At 43.1% G+C, this 13,527-nt stretch overlaps 1 protein-coding gene and 1 long non-coding RNA gene across 3 annotated transcripts; one reads left to right on the top strand and one right to left on the bottom strand.

Moving 5' to 3' along the window:
• The first annotated feature begins 1,548 nt into the window (after positions 1-1,548).
• On the top strand, positions 1,549-4,726 carry LOC130375517 (uncharacterized). The gene is made up of 3 exons (XR_008893850.1): positions 1,549-1,702; positions 1,828-1,931; positions 2,111-4,726. It is a non-coding gene; the product is annotated as an uncharacterized LOC130375517 (long non-coding RNA).
• A 126-nt stretch (positions 4,727-4,852) lies between these two features.
• Positions 4,853-11,135, bottom strand: LOC130375514 (E3 SUMO-protein ligase ZBED1-like). 2 transcript variants are annotated; one of them, XM_056582482.1, is made up of 2 exons: positions 5,863-11,135; positions 4,853-5,681 (listed from the first exon to the last, which is right to left on the bottom strand). In XM_056582482.1, the coding sequence occupies exons 1-2, from the start codon at positions 7,183-7,185 to the stop codon at positions 5,145-5,147; spliced, it is 1,860 nt and encodes a 619-aa protein (XP_056438457.1). In that variant the 5' UTR covers positions 7,186-11,135; the 3' UTR covers positions 4,853-5,144. Both variants share the same exon structure in this region; 1 of them encodes a protein (XP_056438457.1).
• Between the last annotated feature and the right edge of the window lie 2,392 nt (positions 11,136-13,527).

The raw sequence follows: 13,527 nt of genomic DNA, 5'->3' as shown, positions 1-13,527 counted from the left end.
AATGAATCGATACTGTTAGATCCGATGTTGTTCTTTATTGCCATATAAAATCTGTTTTCATCGCGTATTTTAGTTAGGGATTTATGCTAATCGCCTGTAAGCATGTGGTCATTAGCATAAATGCAGGGAAAAAACCTAAGGACTTCTTAAAAGATCATGAATAGTTTCTATTATGTATAACTTATATTTATTTTATAATTTTCTCATCACTTTTTGACTCCCAAGACTAAGAAGAAGTGTTTTAAGCAATAACAAGCTTATCATCGCTCTCTTGTCCTCTTCCCCTGACTCTCACTCTCTCACAAAGGAGCTGAGCTCACCTGAGGTCTATTTGCAGTGCTAAGGCTCACACTGATTGGTATTCAATTAGCATGTGTGAGTCTGTGTTATTTTCAAATTTTAGTTAGGTTTATAATTTAAAAATATGTGTTTTGCCCATTGTTGCAGGAGATTTCATTTTTGAACAAAGAGTCTTATGTAAAAAACAGTTATGCTTTGGGCATAGCAACCATGTTTAGTGTTTAAGCATGAGGCAAAAATCTGTAAATAAATTGTGCAAATTATATTTGCGTTGTGGCATTTTTGGTTTAAATATTACTATACAAAAAAATAAAAATCTGTAAATGAAGACACAAAAGGCAAAGTTACAACACCAATAATCCCATCTACAGTAATACACAGGACTGTTTGAATAGGATTTAAGTGCATATTCTCCTCTCAAAGTGCACCAGATTCATGCATTCCAATGTAAAGGGTACAAAAAAAATTCGGCCGGAGGGGCATGCCCCCGGACCCCCCTACAGGGATCGGGGACCACACCACCGCTGCTGAAAAAAATCCTGCGGAAAACACTGATGTCTATTAGATAAGAACACCCCCATATATATTTTATTTTATTCTGTGAAGTCCTTATTTTTGCCATAATTAGTTTAACGGTCATTCTTCTTGTTATTTGTTTCATCTTTAAGTTGTGGTCCACTTATCTTACTCCGGCATATAGACCCTTTTACAGCCAACGTCATTGGTGCGCATTTTGGCAAGGGAAGTGGCGTTGTTCCCCAGTCGTTCTGACTCATACAGATGAGGTAGCAACTGGCTAGCAAGAGTTTAAAAGTGGATAAAAAACAGTTTCCAGCATCAAAATGTCTGGTTGTTGCGTATATGGTTGTCAGAATCGATATTCCACCGGCGGACTAAAGTTTTATAGGATTCCGACAAGATTACGACCATTTAAGAGCAACCGGCGGCGTCTGTGGCTGCAGGCGATTAAACGTGTTGACTGGAATGAGGACATAATCAAAAATGCTCGGGTATGTAGCGCCCACTTTATATCAGGTAAGGTTATCTATCTACTCTTTGATTTTACAGAAAAAGCCTGGTTTACATTAGTGATTGTATTTACGATGTAGAATAATAATCAACTGCAGCTAAAGTTTGATAAACTGGCGTTAGATTTGTCTAGTAGGCTAAACAAACGTGTTTGTGTCCTTGCTGTTGTCTGCATGTCCCTTGCTCTAAATTCGTGGTCATTGTAAGTGAGGGGAACCTCAATGCCCTTCAAGTGTAAATAAAGGTTTGAAACTAGATAAAAAAACGTTTTATTTGCAGGTGATGCGTCATTGGACTCTAGTAGCCCCGGTTTTGTGCCTTCTGTGTTTGTGAACACAAAACAAAGCCAGAACCCCGATGCAAAGATGGACAGGTACGATTAGAGTTGGCCTCCTCTTATTCGTTTTTTAGTTTATTTTCCTCTCTTGCATAAGCTTTGGTGCCTACAGCTGCTGTTTTGAGACATGGATCAGTCTAACTGTAATCTTTTTACTGTAGGTACCATAGGAAAAGGAGGAGAGATGACAGACCTACCACTGCAGCAAATCCTCCTGTTCCTTCTGAAACACCAGAACAAGAATGCAGCATGGATCACTGTTCTGGTATGAATGTATTTCATCTTACAATTAACTGATTGATTGTCAGGGTTCTCACTGTCATGTATTTCCAGGAGAAATTATTACATAAGAACAGTTTTCCAGACCATGAAGTGGTATTGGAATTCTGGAAGCTCCTCTGAATCAGGGTCAGATGATGCAGTGAGCGGGTCACTATTTTCCAGGCTTGTCAGCACTGCAACACCTGGGTCCACAACCTGCAGTTCCCGGATGTCATCATCTGTCAACACTGAAAATAGAGCCACAAAAATAGACAATAATTGTGCTGCATAATCGTCATTTTAAGAATACTGACTGAATTATTCTTAAACCAGGTGTAAAATAGATGACAAATAATCTGAAGACATGCACAGACATATTAAAGCTAACATAACAAATGATACTGACATTATTCAAACTGTGTCTGTAGGCCTTTTCATCTATCTATGCATAAATCCTCAGAATTAATAAAATGCACTACGGCAAAAGGAAACTTATCTAGGCTCTGTCAACTATTACATGCCTCTGGGTGTGATACCACTCATCCTAGCAGATGTTGAAGCTGCTGGAAGCTGCCTACTTAGCCTCTTTGGTTTTTGGAAGCTGATTTCCCTCAATGGAGCTGGTCTGACTTCTTTCCTGCTGATATCTTTCCACATGCACACTCCAGAAGTAACCGCTGCTTTCTCTGTCCTTCCCATCCTGACATAGAGCTCAACTTTGAACAATATTGCTGCAGCATGACCCAAGTCTGAAATTTCACAAAAACATAATAAACATACTGTCTGCTCCATAATGTTATGACCGGGGCTTGAAAGTAACATTTTCTCTCAGACACATGTCGTCTCTGGCTATGAAGTAGGTGACTTACTAGACATGTGAACATGTATCCGACCTAAGCTTAATCAGGTTTTGAATATTTTGAACCCTGTTGCCACTGTGTGTAGTTCATGGAAATGTTAGTTTCAAACCCTGGTTATGAGAAAGTTACAGGGACCAGGCATACCATTCTTGATATGGAAAGCAGAGTAATAGCCTAATGTAAACCTGAAAGGGCAGTAACACACAAGCATAATTCATCTTTGCATAACAACTAAGTATATCATAGAGCTCTGAACTATGTTAGCTACAACACCAAATAATAGGCAACTTACCCCGCCATACAGGTGCAATTCACTGTGAGGACGTCGTTTTCTCGTTGGTTATAACCCAAGCCTCATACATCGTTGTCTTGTGTCCTTGTCTTCGACTAGGGAGGATTTCTGATTCCACCACACAAACCTCAAGAGTCTATATAGTGTCCGTTTTCCTATAAAAGGCCGCTAAGAGGCTTAAGTGGGCTCCAGGCAGTTACGCGTCGTACAATGAATCCAAGTCCGGTGATGAATATAGTTTGAGAATTTTATTGCTGCAGACCGAATGACAATTGATGAATGAAAACATGGTTGTTTGACGACGACGACGACGACGGTAAACAGAAAATATAATCAGGTGCGCCACTAACCCCCTTTCTCCCCGAGGCCCCGCTGATCTGACTGCCCAGGTATATAGATTAAGCCACACCCATGTGTCAATCAAACGGAAGTGACATGATCCCAAACAGTGTGACTAACCTTTCAAAATAAACAATAAACAAACAGACCAAATATGCATTTTGGCCCCTACAATTCCGGCCCCTAATTATTATGTTTCAAATAATAATTACAAATTTGACATAACAATCAACATAGTATGTAAATATATTTTCTTTCTTCATTATTTGTAATCCGATATACGTTGTCCAAGGAAAGAGTGATTAATCAAAGTCAAGTGTTCAGGAACAAAGTCAAGGGGTCAAAAGTCAGTTTGGGTCAGTCAATGATCCGCTGCCTCCAGTAGTAGGCAGACTTTGGTGATGGGCCTGGTCAGAAATCCGGTCTTTGACTTGATCCGAAGCTGACGTACAAGTCCCTTTTTGTCCATAATGGTCTCCACAATCCTTCCAGTCAACCTGGAGTTGCGAGGCGCTGAATCATCCACAATGATGACGATGTCTCCTGGTGTGAAGTTGCGTCTTATGTTGGACCATTTCTGTCGTTCTTGCAGTTGGGGAAGATACTCCTTAATCCACCTTTTCCAAAATAAGTCAGACATATATTGAACTTGCCTCCACCTGCGGCGAGCATATAGGTCTTCCTTCTGAAACTGTCCTGGTGGCAGGGATGGCGTAGTTTTGAGAAGCAGAAGGTGATTTGGTGTGAGTGCTTCAAGGTCGTTGGGATCTGTAGAAGCCTTTGTGATTGGACGACTGTTGAGAATAGCTTCGGCTTCACATAAAACTGTGTGGAGTCCCTCCTCATCCAGACTTTGCACATTTAGTGTTGAGTTGAGAACCTTCCGCACTGATATGATTGTGGTGTGAGCCAGCAGGGGGATTGAATATCCAGTTTATTCCCTTTTGAAGCAGTATGTCATGGATCTGACCTTGATTCCATCCTTCAATAGCTTCCTTCAACTCGCGCTGTGCTCCCACAAAATTGGTTCCATTGTCTGATCGTAGTTCCTTTACTTGGCCTCGTCTGGCTATGAAGCGCCGAAGGGCATGGATGAAAGAGTGTCAAGCGATGAGGCCATTTCAAGGTGAATTGCTCTTGTAGCCAAACAGGTGAAAATAACACCATATCGCTTCACGACACTTCTGCCACGCTTCACTCCAAAGTAGGGATGGGCATTTGAAGAAATTTCCTTGATCGAGCATCGCTAGAGTTATCGATCAATTATCGATTAATCATTAACTTTTTTTTTTTTTTTTCTTTTTTTTTTAACCTTTATTTTTCCAGATAAAACATTAAGAACAGTTTCTTATTTACAATATTGATCTGGTTTTCTATAGGCTAATTCCCGTTGGTAGAAAATACAAAATGCAGCATGTTTTTATCAATGAAATCTTTATTCCAACAATAATGTATGGGCCAACATTAATACAATAGTTAACTTGAAGGAAAAAAAGGGGGGAAAAAAGGCAGACATATAATGCCTATAGGCTGCAGCCGGCGCGCGGAAAAGGCTCGCAACAAAAAGATGAGCCACCCATTTACAAACAATTGCATCTATCTAAAAGCAATACCTTATTGAACATATAAGCCTGAACTTGTTGCTAAAATATCAGTTTTGGCAAAATGTAACGACTCCAAGAACACATTAAGAAAAAAAAGAGCGACTCACATACGGTGCTCCAGCCTACATATTTTTGTTGAGGAATATAAGCATGTTAACATGCTCGGGGGTCAGACGCGAACGCAGCCTTGTAACCGTCAGTCCAGCAGCAGAAAACACCCGCTCTGACGGGACCGAAGTTGCGGGGATGCAGAGGTACTGTCGCGCTAACTTTGACAGCCTGGGGAACCTTCTCCCATTCACTTTCCACCAGTCGGCAGGGTTGCAATCCAGGGGTGGGGGGGTATCCTTCAGAAAGTTCTTAACCTCTGTGTCAATGCCAGTGTCCAGTATAATGGAGTACTGCTCCCCGAGGAGAAGTGCCATAGCGGATGCCTGTGTGGCGGCTGCGGCCGCTCCAGTGTTTGCGCTCCCTTCGTCCGCGTGCCCCCCAGCCTGCTCGATAGCCTCCTGGCCTGTCTCCACTGCCTCTCCCAGTTCAACTAATTTCGCATTAGCAACTACTGTCTGTGCAGGTGTCAGAAAGCTCAGATGCTTGTGACGAGGGTCCAGCATTGCTGAAAGCATGGGGGCCGATGATACAAATTCAGCAGACTGAACCTGAAAATAAATGATGCGGGGAAATCAATAATCAGAAATAATTGTGCATCTATAATGCTAAATGGAAAACGTATCTAGGCTATCCAATAAGAGGCATGTAAGTATAGGCTATGTTGTAATTCTTATTACTCGTAACATTTTTGCTATTGGGCATATTGAAACTTAACTAAATGTAGCTTACATTCATTCGGGTGCTGAGGGAAGACCGCACTTCAGTTTTGAACTCGATAACCTTGGGCCCGTCTCCTTCCTTGCGCATCAGATGGGCATTGATGAGTCCGAAGGTGATGGGATAAGTGTTGGAGATGGAGACGTCCTTCTCCGCAGACATGACGGTGGTGGCACACTTTAGTGCTCTCAGCACAGGCTGCATTTCCTCCATCAGCTGCCAATGCTCATCTTTCAGCTCCAGGATTCTGGCGTCCTGGAGCTTGGTCACGGTGCGGTCCGACAGGACAGAAGCAACAGCCCACCGTTGCTCCACCAGCCGATCGAACATTTCACAGACCGAGTTCCAACGTGTTTTACATGATTGAATAAGCCGGTGGCTTGGGAGGGCCATTTGTTCTTGTTTTTTTTGCAGCGCTTTGCTGGCAACTGTGCTGTGGTTAAAGTGACCAACCAGTTTGCCAGCCGCGGAGATTACCCGATTCAGGTAAAGTGCAAAGTCGTCATTTATGGCCAGCTGGAGGGTGTGGGCAAAGCAGGCAACGGAAACCCAGCTGACTCTGGTTGGACGGTTAGCAGCGACTATATTGGCCGCGTTATCATGTACGCAGGCGATTACTCGGCCTTCAATTCCCCACTGCTCCACAGCCCCATTCAATTTCTCCGCGAGACAGTCGGCTGTGTGACGGCCTGGAAGGCTTTCTGTTAACAGGACAGCCGAGTTCATTTCCCAGTCATCGCTGATGTAGTGGCAAGTGATGGTAATATAGCTCTCAGCTGTTAAAGCTGTCCAGCAGTCTGTCGTGAGAGCAACACTCTCAGCTGTGGCCAACTTTTTAAACAACTCCTCTTTTCTTTCTTCATACTGCGTTTCAATGAGTCTGGTGACTGTGCGCCGTGATGGAATGTGATAGGCTGGTTCCATTATATCCATCAGATTCCCAAAACCTTTGCCTTCAACTACACTTATAGGCAGCATGTCTGTCTGAATGAACTTGCAGATTCCTTTAGTAATTTTATCTGCCCGCTGTGAGTCGCAGCTCCTCCTAGCTAGTACCGAGGTGATGGTAGGTTGAGAGGAGGATGAACTGCCGGCCAACAAGGTCGGATGTGCGTTTTTCAAGTGATACATCATAGTAGTCATCGCGGAATTATACTTGTACACGGCATCACAGTGTGTACAGTGAATGTCTCCGTTTTTTAAATCGAAGTGGTCCCACGCAACACTTCGCTTGGACCGCTTCATGTTTAGGCTAATCTTGCTTTGCTGGCAAGTTTCCAAATGAGCTGCGTCACAAGTCAACTGCCGCTCATTTGGCTGTTCCGTCTTTGTCATTAGAAATAATAAAACATCGCGCCTTGGTGGTTAGATATGTTATTTCTCCGTCCTTTTGATCGATAACAATATAAATTGATCGACGCATTTCTTAACGATCAACTATCGAGCATCGATTAATTATGCCCATCCCTACTCCAAAGGGTCCAAAGTAATCGACTCCAACGTTTGTGAATGGTGGTTCATCTGGAGAGACTCTATCCAGGGGTAGATCAGCCATCTGCTGTTGTCCAGGAATAGCATTTATACGCCGACAGACAACACATTTAGACAGGATTTTCCTGATCAATACTGTGGCACCAGGAATCCAATATTTCTGACGCAGTCTGGATAGCATATGGTTGCGACCACCATGTCCCACCTCTCCATGAATGTGTCGTAGAAGGAGGTCAGCAATGTGAAAGTCTTTGGACAGAATGACAGGATGTTTCATTTCTTCTGGCATTGCTGCTCTGCTTAGGCGACCACCAACTCTTAACACATCTTTGTCCAGAATGGGGTTGAGTATATGAATGTGGCTTGTCCTTTTAACATTCATTTCCTTTTTCAGATTTGAGATTTAATCTCCAAATCTCTTCTTTTGGCAGAAGCGGATTATCTCCATCTCTGCACTCTCCAATTCGCCGATTGTGAGACGGATTTCCTGAGTGTCAAGATTTCCTTGCAAAGAGAGAACACCGCTTGCTGTTTTCCTCTTCCTGATTCGTTGCAGAAGCACTCCTTTGATTCTGAGCATCCATGCTACTGCCCTTTTCAACTGATTCCAGGATGAGAAGTAATGGATGAAGTTGGTTGTTGGATCCACTGCTTCAGGTCTTATTTGAGCAGCATTTACGGTTATGCTCTTGACTTCAGAGTCCTTCGGTGAAATTGCATCCAATCCATCAGGGTTCTGAGGCCACTCTTCCTGAGGACCATGAAGAAACGGAGGTCCGTACACCCACATTTTCTTCTTTAGGAAAGCTTTGATTTTCAGACCTCTGGAAGCCATGTCTGCTGGATTGTCATTTGTGTTGACGTACCTCCACTGATGTTCATCTGAGGCTTTGGCAATTTCAGTCACTCTGTTAGCCACGAATGTTCGAAATCGTGTGGTCCTGTTCTTTATGTACTTGAGCACAGAGGTGCTATCAGTCCAAAATGTAGATTCTGCTAGTTCCATCTGCAGCTCTTTCCTCAATATTGTGTCCATTCTGCTCGCCATGGTAGCAGCAGTCAACTCCATGCGAGGGATAGTGACTGGCTTCAAAGGAGCCACTCTGGCCTTTCCCATCACAAATGCACAATGCGTTTGGCCATGGTTGTTATGCATTAACAAATAACTCACAGTTCCATAACCATCCTGACATGCATCAGCAAAATGGTGTAGCTGGGCAGATGTTATCGCTCCGAAGTTTGTAGGTTTGAAGCATCTGTTGACTTTGAAGTCTTCCAGGTTATGGAGTTCCTGAATCCAGCTCATCCATTCTTTCACACTAGAGTCTGGTATCACATCATCCCAACCAGTCTTTTCCCGACACAATTCCTGTAGGATCCTTTTTGCAGTCAGGACTACTGGTGCCAACATTCCAAGGGGATCATATACAGAACTGACAGTCGACAAAATCCCCCGTCTTGTGAGTGGTCTGTCTTTGAGGATGATTTTGAACTTGAAGACGTCAGACTGAACACACCATTGTACACCTAACATCCTCTCAACAGGTAGTTTGTCATGGTCCAATTCCAGATCCTTCATTTCTTTTGCTCTTTCCGTTTCAGGTATGGCAGCCAATACATGACGACTATTGCTTATCCACTTGGTGAGTACAAAGCCTCCCTTGAAGCAAATGGCTCTTAACTCGTGATAAAGAGCTATTGCGTCCTCTTCTGAAGCTGCTGAAGCGAGGCAGTCATCCACATAAAAGTTGTTCAAGATGGTGTTGATAGCTTGTGGGCTGAACTGGCCAGTGTTGTCTTCAGCACATTTTCTCAGGGCAAAATTTGCACAACTTGGAGATGATGTTGCTTCAAATAAATGCACCGTCATTCTGTATTCCACCATGTTCTGACTGTAATCTCCATCAGGCCACCAGACGAACCGTAGCAGGTCCCGATCTTCATTTGGTACTTGTACTTGGAGGAACATTGCTTCGATATCCGCAGCGATGACAACAAGTTCTTTACGGAATCTAGCTATGACTCCAATCAAGGTGCTGGTGAGGTCTGGTCCCTGTAAGAGCTGAGAGTTCAGTGAAACTCCCTGATATGTTGCTCCACAGTCGAACACCACTCTAAGTTTTTTCTTTTGTGGATGCAAAACTCCATGGTGTGGTAGATACCATTTTCTGCAATCACTACGTTCCAAGATTCCTTCTGGTACTTTCTCTGCATAGCCCTTGGATATCATGTCAGACATGAAGTTGGTGTACTCCAAGTGATAGCATGGATCTCTCTGGAAACGCCTTTTTAAGTTTAGTGTCCTCTGCTCAGCGCAGTTCTTATTGTCAGGCAAGCAGATTTCCCTGTCCTTCAATGGTAAACCAAAGCCGTAATGTCCATTAACTAGCTTTGCAGATGTTGATACCAAATCCAAGAACTGCTGATCTTCTTTTGAAGGTTCTTGGTCATCTTTGACACACTCAGGAAAGTCAATCTTGAACTGCTGCTCCCATTGCTCATCAAGTGTAACAACTGATATCCTGTTAATGATTTCTGACTGCTCCTGAGCATAATCACCTTTTCCTCCCAGAGGTCCGTTAACTGTCCAGCCGAGCATTGTTTTGACGGCATATGGTCCATCTCCCACACTCCTGATGACTTGAAGTGGTTCCAGAGCCTTTGGTACATCAGAGCCAATCAGCAACTCAATCTCACAGTCCAGTTCAGGTAAGTGAATATTCTTTAAATGATGCCACTGATTGATGTCATTTTGATGTGGGATGTTCCCTTTGTGCACAGGCATAGTCTTCTGAGTGTACACACATGGGAGATCACAGAAATCAGTGCCATGAAGTACTGTAACCTCTAGGCCTGAAACAATGCTGGTTTCAACGACCTTCCTTTGACCCATTGTTCTCAGAAGAATATTTGATTTTCTTCCCTGGAGATTGAGCTTATTCATTAGCCCCAATGTGCAAAATGACGCAGTGCTTCCCGGGTCAAGGAATGCATATGTATGCACTATTGTATTCCCCTTCTTGGCCTTTACTTTCACAGGCACTATGGAGAGTTTGCAATTGTCTTCACCGGCCCCAGTAAGACCACTTGTCTGTACCGAGGCTATGGCTCTGATGTCAGCTTCTTCCTTTGTTTGAGCTTGATGTTTGCTCATTTCAAATCTTCTTTGGTGGATATGCAGCATCTGAGGATGCTTCAAATTGCATATGTTGCAGCTGAGTCGCTTCCTGCAGTCCTTGCTCATGTGTCCTTTCTGCAGACAACCAAAGCAGGCTCCATTTTCTTTAAGGAAAGTGATTTTCTCATGATGTGCTTTCTTTTCCAATAGGAAACACACCTCCAAAGCATGTCCACCTCCACAGAACAAACACCTTTTTACAGCCGGCCAACTCTCCATTTTCCTAGGTCCATTTCTATTTTTCTCATGTGCAACTGTCACAGTGGTTGCAAATGTACTTCCTTTGATTTTTGGATGAGGTGGTTTTGACATAAAACCTCTTCCATCCTTGCTTGGTGTGGGAGTGTCTCTGATGTCTCCAAATACTGGATCAGTTGCAATCCTCACCTGTTTTTCAAGGTAATTTACCAGATCCCTGAAGGTAGCTCTTTGGTTGTACCTTTCCTGAAAATCACATGCCACAGATCTCCATTTATCCCTCAGTCGATATGGCAGCTTCTTAATTATAATTAGCAGGTTAGCAGACATGTTGAGCTCTTGCATGTTGTTGACATCTTCCATGGCATTGCAACATCCTCTTAGAAACAGAGTGTATGCTTGTAGTGTTTTTGTATCATCTTGTTTAATTGACAACCATGAAAGAGCCTCCGTGTAGGCTGTAGCAATTTTATGCTCGTTGCCAAAGTGCTCCTGCAGTAAGGATTTTGCCTTCTTGAATCCTCTATCTGCGGTCATATGAAGGCAGCTCTTCACCATTTCTCTTGGTTGTGCTTCGGTATATTGTTCCAGATAATAAAGACAATCTGTGGGGTTTGGGTTCTTGCTTTCGATGTTGTGAATGTTTGAAATTGAAGTGGGTCACCATCAAAACGACGAATCTCCTTCTTGGGCATTAAAGAGAGAGACTGTTGTTGAACCATTAATGCAGTGATGTCATTTTGCTTTTCCATGATGTTAAGCATGTTGCTCTGTTCACCATTGCTTGGAGCAGGCAATGTTGTTGGTATTGTAACATGTGCATCCGTAGTTAATGTATTTGACTGAATTGTCACTGGCACTGTGGGGAGAGATTGGGTTTGATTAATGTCTCCGTCAGCAGTGGCAATCATTTGTGTTTTCTTTTCACGTTGTTTTTTCTCCATATACGAGTTCATACCATCTGACACTCTTGATCTGTGGCTACGCACACCAGATCTACTTGAGGCTCCAAGAATCTTAATTTTTGCCATTGTAGCAGCAAGATTTCCATCCAGCTCCAGTTGCTCTTTTTTCCTCCTTAGCTCCTCCTCTTGTGCTTCTATGGCATGTTTATCTTTTAGCATTTGTTGTATTACAATAAGAGCAGCCATTTCAGCCTCAGCCTTGATGCATGCAGATGAGGTGGTGGAAAATCTTGAGCATGAAGAATGTGATTTGTGACTCCTGCTGGTAATATTTGACACACTGTCACTTGGCTTTATTTCATCCTGCATGTCAGATATTGCTTTATTCTGTTGGGAAGGAATGGCAGCAGAAACATCAGAGTGTGGTATATTTTCCTTTAATTCAACAGGTGCAACAGGTGCAACAGGTGCTTCCTCTTCAGGTGGAATGGGAGAGATGACTGGGAGAGCAAACACATCTTCAGTCACCTTTCTTGCTTGTTGAAAGTGTCTTTCAATCTCAGAGAGCCATGTCTTTACATCATCAATGAAGTCTGTGTTGTGTTTTGTTATGCGTCCAAACCACTCATTTTGTGTTACCTTTTCCTCTTTGGGAAGTAAAACAATCACTGACTCATGTGCTGCATTTGCATTTTCATACAGTTGTTTGAGTTCATTCAGTTTGAATTGCACTTTCTTTGCATTTTCATCATTTATCATGAGCCCTTTAATTTCACGTGAGAGCTCTTTCATTTTTGTCACATTAGATTGACATTGCTTTTGAAGAGTTTCCATTTTGCAAGCCAGCGCTTTGGCTGTAAGCTTGACCGTTCTCTTCTCCGTATTTTCCATTTCATTTGAGTCACTCATTAGGTGAACTTTCAACGTGCACAATTCACCAAAGCACAGAGCAACACACACAACGCAATCCGCAATGACATTGATTCAGTCACAATGCGATTTTCAACACAACAGCACAGCACAGCAAACGGCGGCCACTGCTCATCACGTAGTCCTCCAATCAGCCCAAACAATTGCCGATCGCGACAAACCAAGCACGCGCAACACAAGCCCAAACAAACAGTCCCCAATGGACAAAACGGCAGCCTTTCCAAACTGTGTTCAACTTCAAACAACTACACAGAAGGATCAACAAACATACCGATTCTGATGGCTGTGATGCGCTGCTGTCACTTCCGCGTTACACCGCTGCTGCAGTCAATTATGTGTCTCTGATCCCAGGCGTCCGCAGAAGAGTCCCCTGTTGCATAGTTCGTTCCGTCCAAAACATCGAGATCCAAGCGATAAGAGCAACGTTGAATCCCGTGGTGTTTTTGGATTATTTCTGTTTACTAAATATAGCGTCCGTTTTCCTATAAAAGGCCGCTAAGAGGCTTAAGTGGGCTCCAGGCAGTTACGCGTCGTACAATGAATCCAAGTCCGGTGATGAATATAGTTTGAGAATTGTATTGCTGCAGACCGAATGACAATTGATGAATGAAAACATGGTTGTTTGACGATGACAACGACGACGACGGTAAACAGAAAATATAATCAGGTGCGCCACTAACCCCCTTTCTCCCCGAGGCCCCGCTGATCAGACTGCCCAGGTATATAGATTATGCCACACCCATGTGTCAATCAAACGGAAGTGACATGATCCCAAACAGTGTGACTAACCTTTCAAAATAAACAATAAACAAACAGACCAAATATGCTTTTTGGCCCCTACAGTCTATGTCATGGTATTTGAAGTTCTATACATGACCACAGACAAGGTATTCATAAGCATACAGTGATTTATATGCCCGTAATTTCTCTCCGGTGTACACGCTGGATTTCTCTATTAAATACGTATATATAGCT

Source organism: Gadus chalcogrammus, chromosome 22, assembly GCF_026213295.1.
Source record: "Gadus chalcogrammus isolate NIFS_2021 chromosome 22, NIFS_Gcha_1.0, whole genome shotgun sequence".
In the NCBI taxonomy this organism is placed as follows: Eukaryota; Metazoa; Chordata; class Actinopteri; order Gadiformes; family Gadidae; genus Gadus; species Gadus chalcogrammus.
Note: the sequence above shows the minus strand (reverse complement) of the source record. Positions and strands in the feature narration are given on the sequence as shown.